The sequence below is a fragment of the Cherax quadricarinatus genome, chromosome 77, assembly GCF_038502225.1.
Source record: "Cherax quadricarinatus isolate ZL_2023a chromosome 77, ASM3850222v1, whole genome shotgun sequence".
Taxonomy (NCBI): domain Eukaryota; kingdom Metazoa; phylum Arthropoda; class Malacostraca; order Decapoda; family Parastacidae; genus Cherax; species Cherax quadricarinatus.
Window position 1 is genome coordinate 21536826 of NC_091368.1, and position 26668 is coordinate 21563493.

General features: G+C 45.1%; 1 protein-coding gene across 1 annotated transcript in view; it reads right to left on the reverse strand.

The window, feature by feature from the left end:
* The window catches only part of LOC128702003 (alkaline phosphatase), a 159487-nt gene that overhangs the window by 16025 nt on the left and 116794 nt on the right, over positions 1–26668 (reverse strand). The window contains exon 9 of the mRNA XM_053796016.2: positions 5487–5587. Coding sequence (XP_053651991.2) covers positions 5487–5587 — 101 coding nt within the window. The remainder of the gene's footprint in view (positions 1–5486; positions 5588–26668) is intronic.

Below are 26668 nucleotides of genomic sequence, written 5' to 3' on the forward strand. Positions count from 1 at the left end.
TATTAGTTTAACTGAATGAAGGGGGGGGGGGTAGGACACACATGGATACATCCGTCAAGGAAAACATTTGTACATAATCCCACTACTTACCAGATGTTCTCTGGTGGTCACTTGATGTAGCTGGATCACTCGTAACCTATCTAATTATAACATACCACTACTGGCCAGTCTAAGGTTGCTATAACTAGAAGGGTTACTTAACTGTGGGTGATTGATATTCCTCATTTCTTGATTCACCATCTCATTTTCGATGTCCTGCTACACCGACACGATTCTCATTCCAGCAGGACGAGGTATCCGCTGGTTTGTCCTGCTTTAGACGTCGTGACTCAAGGAGTTTCCCTTTCCTCGTCTCGTTAACAACGAGGTCTAGCGTGTTCACTCGGAGCAAACGACTTATTTCACTTCACATATTCTCTTAACTTAGCGTTATTATCATTAATTACATTACAATTCACAAGCCGATTTAACGTCTCATAACTATTATACAAACTAGAGGTCACTCCATTAAGATCTGAGACCGATGAGTGATGATTAATCCAAGGGTAATTTTCCCCAGGACACAGTCCATTGTGGCGCGTCAGTCACCCGCTCCTTCTCTTATCACACTTTTACCACTCTATTACTGTGGTCCCGTAAATCCCGTTCCCTCACTCTCCACCAGGAACAATTACGACACTTCTTATTATGAAATGAGGCCTATATTAATCCTTAGGCCACCGTGAACGTCAATTTCGTGGTTCCATGTTTTCTCAGCTTCCTCACCACCATTCAAAACAAAACGCGCCCTCCCCCCCGCACATCCGCGCATGCGCAAAGGGAACTCTTGGTTCTACTCTTATTTTCAAATACATTTTTGACCCATATAGACACATTAAACACCTATTAGGCACTATAGTTTCGGAAAATCAAAAAATTTTCCACACTGCGGCCGGGCGGAGGTCGTTGCTAGACGACTTACATAATGTGGAGTACAATTTTCCCATCTTCACTGGCCACCCATATTTATTGAACCCTCAAAATGGACTAATTAGTGTTCCATTCTCTCAGGGGCATAAGCCTATGCTCCCTGGATTAATTTATTGGGCATACTGGAATTTTGAGACTTTAACAATAACAAGTCTCTCAGTATCCCAAGTCAGCCCCAGCACATTAATGCATATAGGCACCAACTCCATGGCCATCCATATTTATTGAACCCTCAAAATGGACTAATTAGTGTTCCATTCTCTCAGGGGCATAAGCCTATGCTCCCTGGATTAATTTATTGGGCATACTGGAATTTTGAGACTTTAACAATAACAAGTCTCTCAGTATCCCAAGTCAGTCCCAGCACATTTCTTCATTATTTCATTAACCCCTTCACATATCCTCATTAGTTCCTCTTCAGTTGACGTCACACCCGGAAATTGTCCACATAAGATTATTTACCCAATTACTTCGCTCAGTGGACCGCCTGTGCATTTAAGGTGTGCATTTATCGTCGCCTGAAGTAAGAACAATTTATTATTTAACTGCTTATTAATTATATCATTATAAGCAGTCAACAATTTTGGTGTCTTGCTCAGTTCGCAGAGCTGGGCCCTTTAACTGTCCATACGCCATCCTATAATTAGTAGGTAATTCTGGACGGTCAAGCTTCCACGGAAGTCGCACCCAGTAATGTCCAGATTCACATTTAACATCCTTCAGGTATTGTTCCTGAGTAAAGGAATCATTTGGACTTTCCTCATTTACATTAATCCCTATGCTGTCCAGCTCCCACAAATTAGACTGGTTCAACATCATTCTCGATAGAAGAATACTTGTACTGGGTTGACCTTTCATGAGTAAGACACCGTGACCGTATTCACTACTTCCTCTAGTCATTATTACTAGGCGGTAGTCTGCCATATATTACATGGCCCGTACCAGTGTTGAGGAGAGTGACGCCGTATGGTTTTGGATTTATGCCCTTTATCCTGAATTTTTACATCCAACACCGTCAAGGCTACCTCAGCTAGGCCATCATTATTGCCATTAGCTGCAACCTTTACATCAGTCACTGTAGTGTCAGGGTTATTAACATTATCATTATTGTCACCATTATTATAAGAATCACATACAACCCTGCACATAACTGTATGGTGCTTTCCCTTGTTGCATTGATAGCAACTGTTCAATTTGGTATGACAATCCTTTACATTATGATTGTCTAGACATCTGATAAATCTGTCAAGTTCTTTCATTCTTTCCACTTTAATGTCCCATGAATTACAGGCATTACAATTTTTAGTGAAATGAGTACCCTGGCAGAAGAGGCAGTCTCTCTTTTCCTTGCCTGACCTCTTATTAACTGGGTTACACTTACTGAGGTACTTATTCCTCTTACCTTGATGTGAGGAACCACTATTACTGATTCCTGACTTGATATGTGCCTATTTAACTCTTAACTATGATTATTACCACTTTGATTATTTTTCCCTTTTGAGGCTTGACAGATACTTCAGAGTCATTATGTGTTATATCCTTAGAACTGTTTGGCTGACTGGTCTGCAATTGAACAATTAATTCCTGCCGACCTAGTCTGATTTCCTATAGACCGTACTATGGAGGTTTTGGCAAACACACCCCTTTGCATTAATAGGTTGATCAACTGCCTGGCTTACACCCTTTAATTTATTCAAAGCCTTACTTTTACAAGACAGTTTTTCTTCCAATTCGTAATGTTGATTAATTAAAACATTCATTTCCATTCCATCTGCACAATTCTCTAGCAGATCTCTTTCACAGTCTTTAAACCACAATTTGTACCAATCAAATCTACTCTCTAAAGCATCTAAATATAACTTTAATTCATTAGGGTTCACGGTTCTTTGATTCACTAAATCAAATGCCTTCGTCACATGGCTTTTAATAGCCTGTAATGATGCTTTCATTACTCTAAAATTCACGGACTTGTCAGCCACATTAACTCCATTAGATCCAGTCATGGTTAGAGAATTATTAATCACTGATTATACAACTTAAGTAGGCGCCTTATAAGAGTAATTCTTGCACTTTACTCTTGTATAAATCCTAGCCACACATGTGCTAGCAATTAATTGGGCTAATTGTCATCCATCACACGATCGATTAAACTTGTGCACCCTACACCCACTTCCTTCAATCAGTCACTTAATTATTAAGTAATTAATTCAATTAATTTTTTCACTGATTGCATCCGTTCTCGAAGGACCAACGGGCAGATATGGAAAATTTTCTAGGGTGCTTACCTGTATGTACCTCAACATTATATACATACCAGTAATCTCATTGGGAGACAATCATATTGTTTACCGTAGTCACCCCGTGTAGACATGTGAGAAAACTTAACCACCCCTGGTCGCACCAAGTGGTCCCCTCGACCTCACAATCTTATCCATATCTATCCGAGACCAGTATGGATTGGGTAGCACCCACAAGTACGGTGCTACTAATTAATTGTGGACTGTATAGATTATATTAGTTTAACTGAATGAAGGGGGGGGGGGGTAGGACACACATGGATACATCCGTCAAGGAAAACATTTGTACATAATCCCACTACTTACCAGATGTTCTCTGGTGGTCACTTGATGTAGCTGGATCACTCGTAACCTATCTAATTATAACATACCACTACTGGCCAGTCTAAGGTTGCTATAACTAGAAGGGTTACTTAACTGTGGGTGATTGATATTCCTCATTTCTTGATTCACCATCTCATTTTCGATGTCCTGCTACACCGACACGATTCTCATTCCAGCAGGACGAGGTATCCGCTGGTTTGTCCTGCTTTAGACGTCGTGACTCAAGGAGTTTCCCTTTCCTCGTCTCGTTAACAACGAGGTCTAGCGTGTTCACTCGGAGCAAACGACTTATTTCACTTCACATATTCTCTTAACTTAGCGTTATTATCATTAATTACATTACAATTCACAAGCCGATTTAACGTCTCATAACTATTATACAAACTAGAGGTCACTCCATTAAGATCTGAGACCGATGAGTGATGATTAATCCAAGGGTAATTTTCCCCAGGACACAGTCCATTGTGGCGCGTCAGTCACCCGCTCCTTCTCTTATCACACTTTTACCACTCTATTACTGTGGTCCCGTAAATCCCGTTCCCTCACTCTCCACCAGGAACAATTACGACACTTCTTATTATGAAATGAGGCCTATATTAATCCTTAGGCCACCGTGAACGTCAATTTCGTGGTTCCATGTTTTCTCAGCTTCCTCACCACCATTCAAAACAAAACGCGCCCTCCCCCCCGCACATCCGCGCATGCGCAAAGGGAACTCTTGGTTCTACTCTTATTTTCAAATACATTTTTGACCCATATAGACACATTAAACACCTATTAGGCACTATAGTTTCGGAAAATCAAAAAATTTTCCACACTAAGAGTGCGTCAGTCTAGACACATCACTGTCACTGGTCAGACCAGACACATCACTGTCACTGGTCAGACCAGACACATCACTGTCACGGGTCAGACCAGACACATCACTGTCACTGGTCAGACCAGACACATCACTGTCACTGGTCAGACCAGACACATCACTGTCACTGGTCAGACCAGACACATCACTGTCACTGCATCGTTACTGCGACACTCACGACAGATTTAAGCAACATTAGGAATATTGAAATTGTTTTGTGACTGTACAGGATCAAGTGAAGCAACACCTGATGTTATGCAAAGTAACAGATTGTATATTATCCTCAAAAAAAATTTTTTATTGATTTTTTTTTCTAAAAAAAAAAATATTAATTTCGTACTTTTTCCTTCCTCTCGCCAACCTATTCTTTCCCTATCACCACTTCCGTCCTCACTCCAAAAGAGTCTTACATAAGCTCTAATGGTAGGCCTACGGCCTGGCGTGCAGGCTAGGGACACACCTTGCTGTGTACTCAGTACTTAATCTTACCAACAAATCTACCATATCACTCTCCACCTCAAATTATAATATCTCACTATGTTACTGCCCTAGCCTCAGAACTCCAAAAATGAATGCTCAGAGTACAATAAATTCTCATATTTTAATCTAATGCAAATGTTGAATAACATATAATTAGTGCAACCTGATCAAACTATGTTTTGTATGTCTAGTGTTAAGTAATCAGTAACGTGTTAAGTGTAGACTGCCCATAATGCCAAGGCATGATAGTGGCTGTCTTTGCACTACAAACTGTAAACCCTCACTGTAAACTACCTTTATACAATATGTCAACCACACGGTAAATTTGCAAGGAAATAAAAAATCTAGAAATAAATCTAATTAAATCTAAATCTACCACTTACCCAATAAACCGTAACAAAAACACACAAAACCATCGATATAACCCACATAACAGTTATAGAAACAATAAAATACTGTTTGTTATTAAGAGGATGCGTTGTGTGAAGCAACACTGATTATAATGACACAAAAATTATCACATACACTAACGTAGATCAACAGACGATAATACATACCTTTTGTCCGTCCCAGGTGTAGTTGTAACCCTGACCAGCGGTGAACATGAGGGTGGTGTAAGGCAGACCATCAGTCACGTACACGTTATCATGCACCAAACCTGTGGTGTAAGTCAGAGTATCAGTCACATACACCTAAGGGACGCAGGCGCCCACGTATACCTATTACTAGAGGAAGTACTTCCATCTTGGGGAAGGGCGGTCTTTTTACTTTTACACAGAACTTTTGTTAAAAGCAAAGACGTCACAGGTTCCTTAACTGTAAAGGTATCAGGGGAATTTCCTATGAAAGAGGAACTACTGCTTATCGGTAATGGTCCTCTCGTCCAGATTGTGTCCCGATCCTATAGTCACTGTTGAAGCTCTTCACCTGGTTTAGTTATGGCTGTAACTCAGACAATAACCAAGGGAAATCTAGTGAGAATGCTGACCTTTGCCCTGTGAGACTGACTTTGAGTTGGACACGTTATTTTTTGATGGCCAGGACCTCGCAAATCCAGTGAGTGCTCCCTGGTCATGGCTTTCTATTCCTGGGGTAGCGGGGCTACCAGATGCTCCCAACACCTTGTTCGAAGAACAAAGGCCTTACTGAAGTCTATATACAGAGTATCGTATTCAATATCATGCTCTACCATATCAAATACCTTAATGGAAAAAATAGTCAATTCGTAAGTCAGGAACGCCCCTTTGTAAAGCCGTATTGAGATTCAATGATCAATTTATATTCTTCAAGGTAGCTTCGAACTGCTTCTGCAGTTATTAACTCCATAAATTTTCTGACAATGGAAGTTTATAGTTTCTCCTCTTATTGAACACCTCAATCTCTTCCTCCCTCCAACATTGCCCAACTAACCCTTTCCTTTCCATCCCTTCCTTTGCTTCACCTTTCTCTGTTTATGTTTTATGCCCTCTCTTTACTGTTCCCTCTCTTTTTCTCTTTTGTCCCGTTCCAGGTATACATGACATCTTATCCTGGTCGAGGTATACATGGTGATATATTGTTCTAGTCCAGGTATATATATCTTGTTTCGGTCCTGATATAATGATATCGTGTCCCACGCTATCCTAGTCTATCCCAGCCTATCCCACACTATCCTAGGATAGTGTGGGATATCCCAGCCTATATTACACTATCGTAGACTATCCCACACTATCCCAGAGTATCCTAGACTATCTCACAATTTTAGGCTATCCTATCCTATCCCATTATCCTACGCTATCCTAGCTTATCTCACTACACTAGGCGAACCTAGCCTATCCTACACTATCCTAGACTATCCCAGCCTTTCTTACACGATCCTAGCCAATTCCACACTATCCTAGGCTATCATAGTCTATCATACACTATCCTAGCCTATCCCACACTATCCCAGCGCATCCTAGCTTATTCCACATTATCCTAGGCTATCCCAGACAATCCGAGACAATCCCACATTATCCAAGGCTATCCCACACTATCCTAGGTTATCCCACACTATCCTAGGCTATCCCAGACAATCAGAGCCAAGCTCACATTATCCAAGGTTACCCCAGCGTATCCTAGGTTATCCGAGCCTATCCTAGCCTATCCCACACTATCCTAGGCTATACAAGCCTATCCTACACTACTCTAGCCTATTGCACACTGTCCTAGGCTATCCTAGTCTATCCTAGGCTATCCCAGCCTATCATGCACTATCCTAGGCTATCCCAGCGTATTCTACACTATCCTAGGCTACTCCAGTTTATCGTAGACCCTGTCACACTATCCTAGCCTATCCCACACTGTCTTAGGCAATCCTAACCTATCCCATATTATGCTAGGCTATCCCAGCATATCCTAGCCTATCACAATCCTAGGCTATCCTAGCCTCTCCCACACTATCCTAGGTTAGCCTAGCTCATCCCACACTATTCTAGGCTATCCCAGTGTATCACACTATCCTAGGCTATCCCAGCCTATCCCACACTATCCTAGGCTATCCCAGGTTATCCTAGCATATCCCTCACTATCCTAGGTTAACCTAGCCTATCCTACAATATCCTATGCTGTCAAAGCCTATCTCACACTAGTCTATCCCACACTATCGTATGCTATCCCAGCTTATCCCACACTATCCTAGGCTATCCTAGCGTATCACACACTATCCTAGACTATCCCAGCCTATCCCACTATCCTAAGCTATCCCATCTTATCCTAGCCTATCCCTCACTATCCTAGGTTAATCTAGCCTATCGCACAATATCCTAGGTTAACTTAGCCTATCCCACAATATCCTAGGCTGTCCTAGCCTATCTCACACTATTCTAGTCTATCCCACACTATTCTAGTCTATCCCACACTATCCTAGCCTATCCAACAATATCCTAGGACATCCCAGCCTATCCCACACCATCCTAGGTTGTCCCAGCTTATCCCACACTATACTTGGCTATCCTAGCCATTGCCACACACTCCTAGGCTATATTAGCCTTTCACACACTATCCTAGGCTATTCCACACTATCATTGGGTATCCCAGCCAGTCCCACACTGTCTAGCCTATCCAAAACTATCCTAGGCTATCACAGCATATACTTCCCTATCCCACACTATACTTGGCTATGCCAGCCTATATTAGCCTGTCCCACACTATCCTAGGCAATTTCAGCCTATCCTAGCCTATCCTACACTATCCTAGCATATCTCACCCTATACTAGGCTATCCCAGTCTATCCCAAATTATTCTAGCCTATCGCACACTATCCTCGGCTATCCTAGCCTATCCCACACTACCATTGGCTATACCAGCCTATTCTAGTCTCGCACACTATCCTAGCCTAACGAAGCCTATCCTAGCTTATCTCGCACTAACCAAGGTTATCCCAGCCTATCCTAGCTTATCTCGCACTAACCAAGGTTATCCCAGCCTATCCGAGCCTATTCCACACTATCGTAGGGATTCCTAGCCTATCCCACACTATCCGAGGTTATCCTAGTCCATCCCACACTATCCTACGCTCTCCCACACTATCCTAGGCTATACCAGTTTATCTTACACCATCCTAGCCTATCCCACACCATCCTAGGGTATCCCAGCTTATTCCACTATCCTAGGCTACTGTAGCCTATCCCACAATATTCTCGACAATCTTAGCGTATCCGACAGTATCCTAAGCTATCCTAGCCCATCGCACACTATCTTAGGCTATCCTGGAGAGAGAGAGTTTACCTGGAGAGAGTTCCGGGGGTCAACGCCCCCGCGGCCCGGTCTGTGACCAGGTCTATCCCAGACAATCCTAGTCTATCTCAAACTATCCTAGCCTATCACAGCCTATCTTACACCATCCTAGCATATCCCACACTATTCTAGCCTATGGTACACTATCCAACACTCCTAGGCCATCCCAGCCTGTCCTAGCCTATCCAACACCATCCTAGGGTATCCCAGCCTATCACATACTAGCCTAGGCTATCCCAGCCTATCCTAGCCAATTCCACACTATCATAAGGTATCAAAGCCTATCCCACATTATCCGAGGCTATCCTAGCCTATCCCACACTATCCTAGGCTATCCCTGGCTATCCTAGCGTATAACACACCATCCTCGGCTATCCTAGCCTATCCCACATTATCATTGGCTATGCCAGCCTATTCTAGCCTATCCCACACCATCTTAGGGTATGCCAGCTTATCCCACACTATCCTAGGCTACTATAGCCTATACCACAATATCCTCGGCAATCCTAGCGTATCCCTCAGTATCCTAGGCTATTCTAGCCCACCGCACACCAACTTAAGCTATCCCAATCCTAGTCTATCCCAATATATCGTACACTATCCTAGCATATCCCACACTATGCTAGGATATCCCAGCCTGTCCTAGCCTATCCTACACCATCCTAGGGTATCACAGCCTATCACTCGCTAGCTCAGGATATCCCAGCCTATCCTAGCCAATCCCACACTATCATAAGGTATAGAAGCCTATCCCACATTATCCGAGGTAATCCTAACCTATCCCACACTATCCTAGGCTATCCCAACGTATCCTAGGATATCCCACACTATCCTAGGCTATCCCAGCCTATCCCCTACTATCCCAGCTTATCCTATACCCTCTCACACTATCCTAGGCTATCCTAGCCTATCGCAGTATATCCTAGCCTATCCTACACAATCCTAGCCTATCCCACACTATCCTAGGTTAGCCTAGCATATCCCACACTATCCTAGCCTATCCCACACTATCCTAGGGTATCCTAGCTTATCCCACACTATCCTAGGCTATCCCACACTATCCTAGGCGATCCTACTCTCTCAGAATATCCTAGCCTATCCCAGTCTATCCGACACTATCCTAGTCTATCAAACACTATCAGAGGCTATCATACCCTATCCCACACTATCCTTGGCTATCCGAGACTATCCCACACTTTCCTAGGCAATCCCTGTCTATCCTAGCCTATCCCACACTATCCTAGAATATCCCACACAACCCTAGGCTATCCTAGACTATTACATTATCATAGGCTTTCCTAGCCTATCAAAGAATATTCTAGACTATCCTACCCTGTCCCACACTATCCTTGGATATCCCAGTCTATCCTAGCGTGTCCCACACTATCCTACACAATCGTAGGCTATATTAGCCTATTCCACACTATCCTAGCCTAGCCCACACAATCCTAGGCAATCATAGCCTATCCCACTATCCCAGGCTATCATAGCTTATCCCACACTATCCTACGCTATACTAGCCTATCCCACACTACTGTAGGCTCTGGTAGCCCAACACTATCCTGGGCTATCCTAGCCTATCCTACACTATCCCAGCCTATCCTAGCCTATCCCACACTATGCTGTCCTAGCCTATCCTACACAATCCTAGGCTATCCTAGCCTATCCCACACCATCCTTGGGTATCCTAGCCTATCCCAGTCTATCCTAGTCTATCTCCCACTATCCTAGACAGTCCTAGGCTATATTAGCCTATTCCACACTAGCCTAGCCTCTCCTAGCCTATCAAAGACTATGCTAGTCTGTCTTAGCCTATCCCCCACTATCCTAGGCTATCCTAGCCTATCCCATACTATCCTAGGCTATCTCAGCCTATCCTACACTATGCTAGGCTATCCCTGCCTATCCTACCATTATCCCACACTCTCCTAGGCTATCCTAGCCCGTCCCACACAATCCTAGACTATCTTAGCCTATCGTATACTATCCTGGGCTATCATAGCCTATCCCACACTACTCTAGGCTCTCCTAGCCAATCGAACAATATCCTAGGCTATCCTATCCCACACTATCTTAAGGTATCCCAGCCAATCCTAGCGTATCCCACACTTATGTTATCCTAGCTCTCCCCACACTATTCTAGGCTATTCTATTCTATTCCGCACTATCCTAGGCTATCCTAGCTTACCATACACAATATTAGGCTATCCTAGCCTATCACACACTATCCTAGGCTATCCTAGACTATGCCATGCAATCCAAGTCTCATAGCCTATCCCATCCTATCTTTGGTTATCCTAGCCTATCCCACATTCCTAGGCTACCGTAGATTATCCCATGCTATCTTAGGTTCTCCTAGGTTATACTAGCCTGTCCCACATTATCTTAGGCTCTCCTAGGATATCAAAGACTATCCTAGGCTATCCTGCCATATCCTACACTATCCTAGGCTATCCTATCATATCCCACACAATCCTAGGCTGTCATAGCCTATCCCACACAATCCTAGACTATACTAGCCTACCCACACAATCCTAGGCTCTCCTAGCCTATCAAACACTATCCTAGGCTACCCCAGCATATCTCACACTATCTTAGGCTATTGTAGCCTATCACACACTACCTTAGGCTATCCTAGCCTATCCCATACTATTCTAGGCTACCCCAGCATACCTTAACCTACCTCACATTATCTAAGGCCATCCTAGCCTATCCCACACTGTGCTACCCTTTTGCATACTATCCTAGGCTATCCCAGCCTGTCCAAAACTATCCTAGGCTATCCCAGCCTATACTAGCCGCTCTCACTATCCTAGCCTATACCGCAGTATCCTAGGCTATCCTAGAGTGTCCCACAGTATCCTAGGCTATGCCTGCCTGGCCTACTTGTCCCACACATTCTTAGGGTATCACAGTCTATCACTCGCTAGCTCAAGCTATCCCAGCCTATCCTAGCCAATCCCACACTATCGTAAGGTATAGAAGCCTATCCCACATCTGAGGTAATCCTAACCTATCAAACACTATCCTAGGCTTTCCCAGCCTATCCCCCACTATCCCAGATTATCCTATACCCTCTCACACTATCTTAGGCTATCCTAGCTTATCCCAGCATATCCTATCCTACACGATCCTAGCCTATCCCACACTATCCTAAGTTAGCCTAGTATATCCCACACTATCCTAGCCTATTTCACTATCCTAGGCTATCCTATCCTATCCCACACAATCCTAGGCTGCCATAGCCTATCCCACACAATCCTAGGCTATACTAGCCTACCCACACAATCCTAGGCTCTCCTAGCCTATCAAACACTATCCTAGGCTTTCCCAGCCTATCCCCCACTATCCCAGCTTATCCTATACCCTCTCACACTATCTTAGGCTATCCTAGCTTATCCCAGCATATCCTAGCCTATCCCACTATCCTAGGGTATTCTAGCCTCTCCCACACTATCATAGGCTATCCTAGCCTATCCCATACTATTCTAGGCTATCCCAGCATACCCTAACCTATCCCACATTATCCTAGGCAAGCCTAGGCTATCCCACACTGTCCTATGCTATCTCAGCCTATCCCAGCCTCTCCTTCATTATCGTAGGCTTTCCCAGGCTATCCTGCACAATCGTAGCCTATCCCACACCATCCTAGGCTATCCCAGCCTATCTGACACTATCCTAGCGTATTCCACACTATCCTAGGCTATCCCAGCTTATCCCACACTACCCTAGGTTAACCTAGCCTATCCCACTATCCTACGCTGTCATAGCATATTTTTCACTATTCTAGTCTATCCCACACTATCCTGGCCTATCCAACACTATCCTGGCCTATCCAACACTATCCTAGGACATCCCAGCCTATCTCACGCTATCCTAGGCTATCCCAGCTTATCCTACACTATTCTAGGCTATCCTAGCGTATCGCACACTATCCTAGGCTATCTCAACCTACCCCACACTACCCTAGGTTAACCTAGCCTATCCCACAATATCCTAGGCTGTCCTAGCCTATCTCACAGTATTCTAGTCTATCCCACACTATCCTAGCCTATCAACACTATCCTAGGACATCCCAGCCTATCCCACACTATCCTAGGCTATCCCAGCTTGTCCTACACTATCCTAGGCTATCCTATCCACTTCCACACTAGGCTATATTAGCATTTCACGCACTATCCTAGGCTGTCCTAACCTATTCCACACTAAACCTGGCTATCCCAGCCAGTCTCACACTACCTAGTCTATCCAAAACTATCTAAGGCTATCACAGCCTATCCTACCCTATTCCACACTATCCTAGGCTATGCCAGCCTATCCTAGCCTATCCCACACTGCGAGGCTATCCTAGCATATCTCACACTATACTAGGCTATCCCAGTCTATCCCACATTAATCTAGCCTTTCCCACACTATCCTAGGCTATCCTAGCCTATCCCACACTATCATTGGCTATGCCAGCCTATTCTAGCCAATCCCACACTATCCTAGTCTAACGAAGCCTATCCTAGCTTATCTCACACTAACCTAGACTATCCAAGCCTATCCCACATTATCCTAGGTTATGCCAGCCAATCCCACACTATTGTAGCGTATCCTAGCCTATCCCACACTTTCCGAGGTTTTCCTAACATATCTCACACTATCCTAGGCTATCCCAGCCTATCCCACACTATCATAGGGTATCGCAGCCTATCCCAGCTTATCCCACAGTATCCTAGGCTACTGTAGCCTATCCCACAATGTTCTCGGCAATCCTAGCGTATCCCACAGTATCCTAAGCTACCCTAGCCCATCGCACACTATCTTAGGTTATCCCAGACAATCTTAGTCTATTTCAAACTATCCTAGCCTATCACAGCCTATCTTACACCATCCTAGCGTATCCCACACTATTCTAGCCTATGGTACACTATCCTAGACTATCCCACACTCCTAGGCCATCCCAGCCTGTCCTAGGCTATCCCAGCCTATCCTAGCCAATTCCACACTATCATAAGGTATCAAAGTCTATCCCACATTATCCGAGGCTCTCCCAGCCAATCCCACACTATATCACCTTACCCTATACGCTCTCACACTATTTCACACTATCTTAGGCTATCCTAGCCTATCCCACACTATCCTATGCTATCCTAGCCTATCCCACACTATCCTGGGTATCCTAGCCTATCCTAGCCTATCCCACACTATCCTAGGCGACCCTAGTCTAACAAACACTATCAGAGGCTATCCTAGCCTCTCCCACTATTCTTGGCTATCCGAGCCTATCCCACACTTTTCTAGGCAATCCCTGTCTATCCTATCCTATCCCACCCTATTCTAGAATATCCCACACAATCCTAGGCTATCCTAGCATACCTTACACTATCCTAAGCCCTCCTAGCCTATCAAAGACTATCCTAGGGAACCTACCCTGTCCCATACTATCCTTGGCTATCCCAGTCTATCCTAGCCTATCCCACACTATCCTACACAATCCTATGCTATATTAGCCCATCTCACCCTATCCTAGGCTCTCATAGCCTATCAAACACTATATTAGGCTATCCGAGCCTAATATCCCTAATATCCCTAATATCCTAGAATATCCCACACTATCCTAGGCTATCCTAGCCTATCCCACACTATCCTAGGCTGTCCTAGTCTATTCCACACTTTTAGGCCACACTATCCTAGGCTATCATAGCCTGTCCCACACTATCCTATGTTATCCTAGCCTATCCCACACAATCCTACGCTATGCTAGCCTATCCCACAATTTTAGGCCATAGCCTATCCCACGCTATCCTAGCCTATCCCACAATCCTACGCTATCCTAGCCTATCCCACACTACTGCAGGCTCTGGTAGCCTATCAAGCACCATCCTGGGCTATCCTAGACTATGCCAGTATATCCTAGCCTATCCCACACTATCCTAGCCTATCCTACACAAGCCTATCGCACACTATCCTAGGCTCTACTAGCCTATCAAAAACTATGCTAGGCTATCCTAGCCTATCCCACAGAATCCTGTGCTATCCTAGCCTATCCCACAGAATCCTGTGCTATCCTAGCCTATACCATACTATCCTAGGCTATCCTAGCCTATCCAACACTGTTTTAGGCTATCCCAACCTATCCTAGCTTATCCCACACTATCCTTTTCTATCCTATCCTGTACCATACTAACCTCGGCTATCTCTATGTATCCTAGCCTATCCCACACTATCCTAGGCTATCCTAGCCTATCCCATACTATCCTAGGGTATCTCAACCTATCCCATACTATCCTAGGGTATCCCACACTATGCTAGGCTCTCCTAGCCAATCGAACAGTATCCTAGGCTATCCTATCCTATGCCACAATATCTTAAGCTATCCCAGCCAATCCTAGCGTATCCCACACTATCTTTTGCTATCCTAGCCTTGCCCACACTATTCTAGGCTATCCTATTCTATTCCACACTATCCTAGGCTATCCTAGCATACTATACACATTAGGCTATCCTAGCCTATCACACACTATCCTAGGCTATCCTAGCCTATCCCACACTAACCTAGGCTATCCTAGACTATGCCACACAATCCAAGGCTATCATAGCCTATCCCATCCTATCCTTGTTTATCCTAGCCTATCCCAAATATTCCTAGACTACCCTAGATTATCCCAATCTATCTTAGGCTATACTAGCTTATCCCACACAATCAGGCTATCCCAGCCTTTCCCACACTACCCTAGGCTCTCCTAGCCAATCGAACAGTATCCTAGGCTATCCTATCCCATGCCACAATATCTTAAGCTATCCCAGCCAATCCTAGCGTATCCCACACTATCTTTTGCTATCCTAGCCTTTCCCACACTATTCTAGGCTATCCTAATCTATTCTACACTATCCTAGGCTATCCTAGCCTACTATACACAATATTAGGCTATTCTAGCCTATCACACGCTATCCTAGGCTATCCTAGCCTATCCCACACTATCCTAGGCTATCCTAGACTGTCACACAATCCAAGGCTATCATACCCTATCCCATCATATCCTTGTTTATCCTAGCCTATCCCAAATATTCCTAGGCTACCCTAGATCATCCCAATCTATCTTAGGCTATACTTGACAATCCCACATTATCCTGAGCCATCCTAGCGTATCCCTCACTTAGGCTCTCCTAGGATATCAGAGTATCCTAGGCTTTCCTACCATATCCCACAATACCCTAAGCTATCCTAGCCTTATCCACACAAACCTAGGCTATGCTAGTCTATCCCACACTATCCTAAGCTCTCCTAGCCTTTCACACACTATCAGAGGCTATCGTAGCCTATCCCACACTATCTTAGGCTATCCTAGCAAATCCCACACTATGCTACATTATCCCTGCCTATACAAACACTATCTTAGGCTATCCTAACCTATTCCACACTATCCTAACCTATCCTAGCCTATCCCAACCATCCTAGGCTATCCTAGCCTATCCCACACAATCCTAGGCTATCCTAGTCTATCCCATACTATTCTAGGCTATCCCAGCCTACCCTAGCCTATCCAACATTATCCTAGGCTAACCTAGCCTTTTCTGCACTATTCTAGGTTATCCAAGCCAATTCCACACCATCCTAGGCTATGCCACACTATCAAAGGCTATACCAGTCTATCCTAACCTATCCCACACTCTGCTAGCCTATTGCACATTATCCTAGGCTATCCCAGCCTGTCCAAAACTATCCTAGGCTATCCCAGCCTATCCAAAACTATCCTAGGCTATCCCAGCCTATACTAGCCGCTCTCACTATTCTACCCTATCCCACAGTATCCTACCTGTCCCACACATTCCTAGGCTAACGCAGCCTATCATAGCCTATCACACTATCCTAGGCAAGCCTAGCCTATCCCACACTGCCCTATGCTATCTCAGCCTATCCCAACCTCTCCCTCACTATCGTAGGCTTTCCCAGCCTATCCTGCACAATCCTAACCTATCCCATGGCATCCTAGGCTATGCCTGCCTATCTGACACTATCCTAGGCTATCCCAGCCTATCCCACTATCCTAGGCTATTCCAGTTTAACATAGCCTCTCTCTCACTATAATAAATTAATCTAGCCTATCACACAATATCCTAGGCTGTCCTAGCCTATCTCACACTATTCTAATCTATCCCACACTATCCTAGCCTATCCAACACTATCCTAGGACATCCCAGCCTATCCCACGCTATCCTAGGCTATCCAGCTTATCCCACACTATCCTTGGCTATCCTAGCCATTCCCACACTCTCTTAGGCTATATTAGCCTTTCGCACACTATCCTAACCTATTCCACACTATCTTTGGCTTTCCCAGCCAGTCTCACACTATCTAGGCTATCCAAAACTATCCTAGGCTATCACAGCCTATCCTACCCTATTCCACACTATACTTGGCTATTCCAGTCTATATTAGCTTGTCCCACACTATCCTAGGCTATCCCAGCCTGTCCTAGCCTATGCCACACTATCCTAGGCTATCCCAGCCTGTCCTAGCCTGTCCCACACTACCCAAGGATATCCCTGCCTATCTCACACTATCCTAGGCTATCCTAGCCTATCCCACTATGCGAGGCTATCCTACCATATCTCACACTATACTAGGCTATCCCAGTCTATCCCACATTATTCAAGCCTTTCCCACACTGTCCTAGGCTATCCTAGCAAGTCCCACACTATTCTAGGCTATCCCAGACTATCCTAGTCTAACAGAGCGAATTCTAGCTTGCCCCACACTATCCTAGGCTGTCCCAGGCTATCCTACTCTATAACACACTATCCTCGCCTATCCTAGCCTATCCCACACTATCAATTGGTTATACAAGCTTATTCTAGCCTATTCCACACTAATCTAGTCTAACGAGGCCTATCCTAGCTTATCTCACGCTAACTTAGGGTTAGTGTGGGATAGGCTGGCATACCCTAAGTTAGCGTGAGATAAGCTAGGATAGGCCTCGTTAGACTAGATTAGTGTGGAATAGGCTAGAATAAGCTTGTATAACCAATTGATAGTGTGGGATAGGCTAGGATAGGCGAGGATAGTGTGTTATAGAGTAGGATAGCCTGGGACAGCCTAGGATAGTGTGGGGCAAGCTAGAATTCGCTCTGTTAGACTAGGATAGTCTGGGATAGCCTAGAATAGTGTGGGACTTGCTAGGATAGCCTAGGACAGTGTGGGAAAGGCTTGAATAATGTGGGATAGACTGGGATAGCCTAGTATAGTGTGAGATATGGTAGGATAGCCTCGCATAGTGGGATAGGCTAGGATAGCCTAGGATAGTGTGAGATAGGCAGGGATATCCTTGGATAGTGTGGGACAGGCTAGGACAGGCTGGGATAGCCTAGGATAGTGTGAGATAGGCTAGGGTACTCTGGGATCGTGTGAGATTAGCTACGATAGTGTAAGAGAGGCTAAGATAGGCTCGGATAGGCTGGAATAACTTAGGGTTAGTGTGGGATAGGCTGGCATACCCTAAGTTATTCCAGCCTATCCGAGCCTATCTTAGCCTCTCTTACACTATCGTAGCTAATCTCACACGATCCCAGAGTACCCTAGCCTATCTCACACTATCTTAGGCTATCCTACCCTATACCATACTATCCTAGGCTAACCTAGCTTATCCCACACTATCCTAGGCTATATCAATTTATCTTACACCATCCAAGCCTATCCCACAATATTCTCGGCAATCCTAGCGTATCCCACAGTATCCTAAGCTATCCTAACCCATCGCAAACTATCTTAGGCTATCCTAGACAATCCTAGTCTATTTCAAACTATCCTAGCCTATCTTACACTATCCTACCGTATCCCGCACTATTCTAGCTTATGGTACACTATCCTATCCAATCCCACACTATCATAGGTATCAAAGCCTATCCCACATTATCCGAGGCTATCTTAGCCTATCCCAACATATCTTAGAATGTCCCACAGTATCCTAGGCTATCCCAGCCTATGCTACACTATCCCAGCTTATTCTATACCCTCTCACTATCCTAGGCTATCCTATCCAACACTATCCTAAGCTATCCTAGCCTATCTCACACTCTCCTATGACATCTCAACCTAGGACTCTGTGGGATAGGCTAGGATGGCCTATAATAGTGTGAGATAGACTAGTGTAGCATAAAATAGTGGGATACAGTAGGATAGGTTGGGATAGACTAGGATAGTGTGAAATAATGTAGGAGAGGCTGGGATGTCCTAGGACAATGTGGGACAGGTTAGGATAGTGTGGGATAAGGGTAGCCTAGGATAGTGTGAAACAGGATGAGATAGACTAAAATAGTGTGGGATAGTCTGGGATAGCCTAGGATAGTGTTGGATAGGCTAGGAAAGCCTACAATAGCGTTGGATAGGCTAGGATAGGCTGCAATAGTCTATCCCACACTATTCTAGGCTATCCTGTTCTATTCCACACTATCCTAGCCTATCCTAGCATACTATACACATTAGGCTATCCTAGCCTCTCCCACACAATTCTAGGCTATCCTACCCTATCCTAGACTATCCCACACTATCCTAGGCTATCCGAACCTATCCAAGCCTATCCTACATTATACTAGGCTTTCCTACCGTATCCTAACCTATCCTACAATATCCTAGGCTAACCTAGCTCTTGCCAAACTATCCTAGGCTATCCTAGCCTATCCCACAATATCCTAGGCTATCCTACAGTATCCTAGCCTATCCCACACTTTCCAAGGCTATCGTGTTCTATCCCACACTATTCTAGGCTATCCTACCCTATCCTAGGCTATCATAGCTTATCCCACACTATTTTAGGTTATCCTACCCTATCCTAGCCTATCCCACAGAATCCTAGGCTATCCTACCCTATCCTAGCCTATCTCACACAATCCTAAGCTATCCTACCATATTTTAGCCTATCCCACACTGTTCTAGGTTATCCTACATTATGCCAGCATATCCCACACAATCCTAGACTATCCTACCATATCCTAGCCTATCCCACACCATCCTAGGCTATCCTAATCGATCCTATCCCACATTATCCTAGGCAATCCTAATCAATCTTATCCTAGGCTATCCAAGCCTATCCTTCGCTATCCTAGGTTATCCTGCCCTGTCCTAGCCTAACCCACACTGTCCTAGGGTGTCCTACACTATTCTAGCCGATCCCACAATATCCTAGGCAATCCTACCCTATCCAAGCCTATGCCACACTACCCTAGGCTATCCTGCGCTATCCTAGCCTATCGCACATTATCCTAGGCTATCCTACAATATCTTAGCCTATCCCTCAGTCCTAGGCTATCCTCGCCTATGCCACATTATCCTAGGTTAACCTAGCCTATCCTACACTATCCTAGGCTATTCTACTCTATCCGAGCCTATACCACACTTTCCTAGCCTATCCTAGCTTATCCTACTATTAATGGTTTTCCGAGCCTATCCCACACTGTCCTAGGCTGTCCTACCGTATCCAAGCTTATCCAACACTATCCTAGCTCTTCGCACACTATCCTAGGCTATCCTATCGTATCCTAACCTATCCTACACTATCGTAGGCTATCCTATCCTGTCCTGGTCTATATTACATATCCTAGCGTATCCCACACTATCCTAGTCTATTCTACACTATCCTAGCCTATACCACACTATCCTAGCCTACCCTATCCTAGCTTATTCCACACTATTCATGGCTTCCCTAGCCTATCCTACACTATCCTAGGCTATCCTACCGAATCCTAGCTTATCCCACACTATCCTAGGCTATCCAAGCTTTTTCTATACTATCCTACCTTATCCTACCCTATCCCACACTATCCTAGGCTGTCCTAGCCTATCCCACCCTATCCTAGGCTGTCCTATCCTAGCCTACCCACACTATCCAAGGCTCTCCTAGCCTATCCCCCGTTATCCTAGGCTCTCCTACCCTCTCCTAGCCTATCCCACACTATCCTAGAGAATCCTAGCCTATTCCACAATATCCTAGGCTACCTAATCCTTTCCTAGCTTATCCCACACTACCCTAGGTTACTCTACCATATCCTAGGCTATCCTACCCTGTTCCTCACTATCCTAGGCTATCCTACCCTATACTATCCTATCCTTTACTATTCTAGGCTATCCTAGCCTATCCCGCAATATCCTATGCTATCCTATCATATCTCCCACTATCCTAGGATATCCTACCCTTTTCTAGCCTATCCCACACTATCCTAGGCTATACTACCCTATTTCACACTATCCTAGCCTATCCCACGCTATCCTAGCCTCCTAAGCTATCCTACCCTGTCCCTCACTATGCTAGGCTATCCTACTTTATACTATCCTATCCCACAGTATCCTAGGCTATCCTAGCCTCTCCCACACTATTCTCGCCTCCTAAGGGTATCGTACCCTGTTCCTCACTATCCTAGGCTATCCTACTTTATACTAGCCTATCCCACACAATCCTAGGCTATCCTAGCCTATACCACACTATTTTAGGCTATGCTACCGTATCCTAGAATATCCCACACTCCTAGGCTACCCTACCCTACCTAGGCTATCCCACACTATCTTAAGCTATCCTACCCTGTCCCTCACTATCCTAGGCTATCCTACTTTATACTAACCTATCCCACACTATCATAGGCTATCCTTCCCTATCTTAGCCTATACCACACTATCCTAGGCTATCCTATCTTATCCTAGCTTCTCAGTATTCAAAGCCACTCTAGCCTATCCCACACTATCCTAGGCTGTCCTCCCCTATCCTAGGCTATCCCACACTATCATAGGCTATTCTAGCCCTTTCCGCAAATTCCTAGGCAATCCTACCATATCCTAGCCTATCCCTCACTATCCTAGGCTATCCTACCCTTTCCTAGCCTATGGGACACTATCCTTGGCTATACTACCCTATCATAGCCTATCCCACACTATTCTAGGCTATTCTTAGTTATCCCACACTATCCTAGGTTATCCTGCCCTGTCCAACACTATCTTAGACTGTCCTACCATATCCTATCCTATCCCACACTATCCTAGGCTATCTTAGCCTATGCCACACTATCCTAGGCTCTCCTACCTTATCCTAGCCACTCCAACATTTTCATAGGCTATTTTAACCTATCCCACATTATCCTAGGTCATCCTTCCCTGTCCTAGCCTATCCCACACTGTCCTAGGCTATCCTACCCTATCCTTCGTATCCCACACTATCCTATGCTATCCTTACATATCCTAGCCTATCACTCACTGTCCTAGGAATTCCTACTCTATTTTAGCCAATTCCACAATATCCTAGGCTATCCTACAGTATCCTAGCACATCCCATACTCTTCTAGGCTATCCTAGCCTATTCCAATCTATCCCAGCAAATCGTAGCCCATCCTAATCTATCCTAGGTTATCCTAGCCTATCCCACACTGGTCTAGGCTCTCTGCTTATCCTAGCCCATCCCACACAATCCTAGACTTTTAAATCCTGTCCTATCCTGTCCCACAATAACCTAGAGTCCTAGACTATCGCAGCCAATCCTAGCCTTTCCCACACTATGCTAGACATTCCTAGCCTATCACACACTATCCTAGGCTTTCCGGCACTATCCAAGCATATCCTACATTATCCAAGCCTATCCCACAATATCCTAGGCTATCCTAGCCCTTCCCAAGCTATCATAGGCTATCCTACCCAATCCTACAAAATCCTAGCTGGCCTACAGTATCCTAGCCTATCCTACACTTTCCAAGGCTATCCTACCGCATCCTAGCCTATCCCCCAATATCCTAGGCTATCCTACAGTATCTCGCACTATCCTAGCCTCCTAAGGTATCGTACCCTGTCTCTCACTATCCTAAGCTATCCTACTTTATACTAGCCTATCCCACACTATCATAGGTTATCCTACCCTATCTTAGCCTATACCACACTATCCTAGGCTATCCTACCCTATCCTAGCTTCTCACAGTATTCAAGGCCACTCTAGCCTATCCCACACTATCCTAGGCTGTCCTCCCCTATCCTAGGTTATCCCACACTATCCCGCAAATTCCTAGGCAATCCTACCATATCCTAGCCTATCCCACACTATCCTAGGCTATCCTGCCCTTTCCTAGCCTATGGGACACTAACCTTGGTTATACTACCCTATCATAGAATATCCCACACTATCCTAGGTTATTCTACCCTTTTCAACACTATCTTAGGCTGTCCTACCATATCCTATCCAATCCCACACTATCCTAGGCTATCTTAGCCTATGCCACACTATCCTGGGCCATCTTTCCCTATTCTAGGCTATCCGACATTATCCTAGGCCATCCTTCCCTATCCTAGCCTATCCCACACTGTCCTAGGCTATCCTTACCTATCCTAGCCTATCAATCACTGTCCTAGGATTTCCTACTCTATTTTAGTCAATTCCACAATATCCTAGGCTATCCTACAGTATCCTAGCACATCCCAAACTCTTCTAGGCTATCCTAGCCTATTCCACTCTATCCCAGCAAATCGTAGCCCGTCCTAATCTATCCTAGGTTATCCTAGCCTATCCCACACTGTCTTAGGCTCTCTGCTTATCCTAGCCCATCCCACAATCCTAGACTTTTAAATCCTGTCCTAGCCTGTCCCACAATTACCTAGACTATCGCAGCCAATCCTAGCCTTTCCCACACTATGCTAGATCTTCCTAGCCTATCACACATTATCCTAGCCTATCCTAGCCTATCCCTCACTATGCTAATCTGCCCTATTTCACACTATCCTAGGCTTTCCAACACTATCCAAGCATATCCTACATTATCCAAGGCTATCATACCCTATCCTAGTCTATCCCACACAATCCTAGGCTATCCTACCCTATCCTAGCCCACACAATCCTAGGCTATCCTACCCTATTGTAGCCTATCCCCCACAATCCTAGGCTATCCTAACCTATCCTACACTATTCTAGGCTATCCTAATCAGTTCTATCCCACACTACCCTAGGCTATCGTAATCGATCCTATCCCACACTATACTAGGCTATCTGACCCTACCCAAGCCTATCCTAGGCTATCCTGCCCTGTCCTAGCCTATCCCACACTATCACAGGGTGTCCTAACCTATTCTAGCCGATCCAACTATCCTAGGCAATCCTACCCTATCCAAGCCTATCCCACACTATCCTAGGCTATCTTACCCTATCCTAGTCTATCGCACATTATCCTAGCCTATCCTACAATATCTTAGCCTATCCCACACTATCCTAGGCTATCCTATCCTAGCCTATCCCACTATTCTAGCCTATCCCACTATCCTAAGCTACCCTCTCCTAGGCTATCTCACGCTGTCCTAAACTATCCTACCCTGTCCCTCACTATCCTAGGCTATGCTACTTTATGCTAGCCTATTTCACACTATCCTAGCATATCCTAGCCTATACCACACTATCCTAGGTATCCTACCCTATCGTAGCCTCACACACTATCCTTGGCTACCCCAATCTATCCTAACCCACACTATCCCAGGCTATCCGACCCTAACCTATCCTATTCTACAGTATCCTAGGCTATCCTATCCCACATCCTAGAGTGTCCTACACTATTCTAGCCGATCCCAAACTATCCTAGGCAATCTTACCCTATCCAATCCTATCCCTCAGTACCCTATCCTAGCCTATCGCACACTATCCAAGGCTATCCTATCCTATCTTAGACTTAACCACACTATCCTAGGCTATCTTACCCCTTCTTACACTATCCTAGGCTATCCTTCCGTATCCTAGCCTATCCCACACTATTCTAGGCCATCCTACCATTTCCCACACTATCCTAGGCTATCCTACCCTTTCCCACTATCCTAGGCTATCCTACAGTATCCTAGCTTATCCCACACTATTCTATCCTACCCTATTCCACACTATCCTAAGCTATCCTGCCCTGTCCCTCACTATCCTAGGCTATCCTACCCTATCCTAGCTTATCCCACAGCATTCAAGGCTACTCTTGCCTATCCCACACTATCCTCCCCTATCCTAGCCTATCGCACACTATCCTAGATTATCCTATCCCCTCAATTTCCTAGGCTATCCTACCATATCCTAACCTATCCCCCATCCTATGCTATCCTACTCTTTCCTAGCCTATACCACACTATCTTAGGCTATCCCACCCTATCATAGCCTATCCCACACTATTCTATGCTATCCTAGGTTATCACCCACTATCCTAGGCTATCCTTGCCTATCCCACACTATCCTAGCCTCTCCCACACTATCCTAGGCTACCCTATCCTAAGCTATCCCACACTGTCCTAAGCTATCCTACCCTGTCCCTCACTATCCAAGGCTATCCTACCTTATCTTAAACTATACCACACTATCCTAGGCTATCTTAGCCCTTCTTACACTATCCTAGGCTATCCTTCCGTATCCTAGCCTATCCCACACTATTTTAGGCTATCCTAGCTATTCTATCCTACCCTATTCCACACTATCCAAAGCTATCCTACCCTGTCCCTCACTATCCTAGGGTACTCTATCCTAGCTTATCCCACAGTATTCTAGGCTACCCTTGCCTATCCCACACTATCCTCCCCTATCCTAGCCTATCGCACATCCTAGGCTATCCTATCCCCACAATTTCCTAAGCTATCCTACCATATCCTAACCTATCCCACATCTTATGCTATCCTACTCTTTCCTAGCCTATACCACACTATCTTAGGCTATGCCACCCTATCATAGCCTAACCCACACTATTCTATGCTATCTTAGGTTATCACCCGCTATCCTAGGCTAGAAAAATGACAGGATGGATAATGAGAACCTTCAAAACTAGGGAGGCCAAGCCCATGATGACACTCTTCAGGTCACTTGTTCTATCTAGGCTGGAATATTGCTGCACTCTAACAGCACCTTTCAAGGCAGGTGAAATTGCCGACCTAGAAAATGTACAGAGAACTTTCACGGCGCGCATAACGGAGATAAAACACCTCAATTACTGGGAGCGCTTGAGGTTTCTAAACCTGTATTCCCTGGAACGCAGGAGGGAGAGATACATGATTATATACACCTGGAAAATCCTAGAGGGACTAGTACCGAACTTGCACACGAAAATCACTCACTACGAAAGCAAAAGACTTGGCAGACGATGCACCATCCCCCCAATGAAAAGCAGGGGTGTCACTAGCACGTTAAGAGACCATACAATAAGTGTCAGGGGACCGAGACTGTTCAACTGCCTCCCAGCACACATAAGGGGGATTACCAACAGACCCCTGGCAGTCTTCAAGCTGGCACTGGACAAGCACCTAAAGTCAGTTCCTGATCAGCCGGGCTGTGGCTCGTACGTTGGTTTGCGTGCAGCCAGCAGCAACAGCCTGGTTGATCAGGCGCTGATCCACCAGGAGGCCTGGTCACAGACCGGGCCGCGGGGGCGTTGACCCCCGAAACTCTCTCCAGGTAAACTCCAGGTATTCCACTATCCTAGCTTATCCCACTATCCTAGGCTATCCTAACCCTCCCCACAATTTCCTAGGCTATCCTACCATATCCAAGCCTATCCCACACTATCCTAGGCTATCCTACCCTTTCGTTGCCTGTAGCACACTATCCTAGGCTATACTACCCTATCATAGCCTATCCCACATTATTGTAGGCTAGTCTAGGTTATCCCACACTATCCTAGGCTCTCCTACCTTATCCTAGACACTCCAACATTTTCCTAGCCTATCCCACACTATCCTAGGCCATCCTTCCCTATCCTAGCCTATCCCACACTATCCTTAGCTATCCTTACCTACCCTAGCCTATCACTCACTGTCCTAGGCTATCCTACAGTATCCTAGCACCCTCACTCTTCTAGGCTATCCTAGCCTATTCCACTATCCCAGCAAATCGTAGCCCATTCTAATTTATCCTAGGTTATCCTATTGTATCCCACTGTCCTAGGCTATCTCATCCTGTTTCACACTATCCTAGGCTACCCCAGCTTATCCCACACTATCCTAACCTGTCCCACATTGTTTTAGGACATC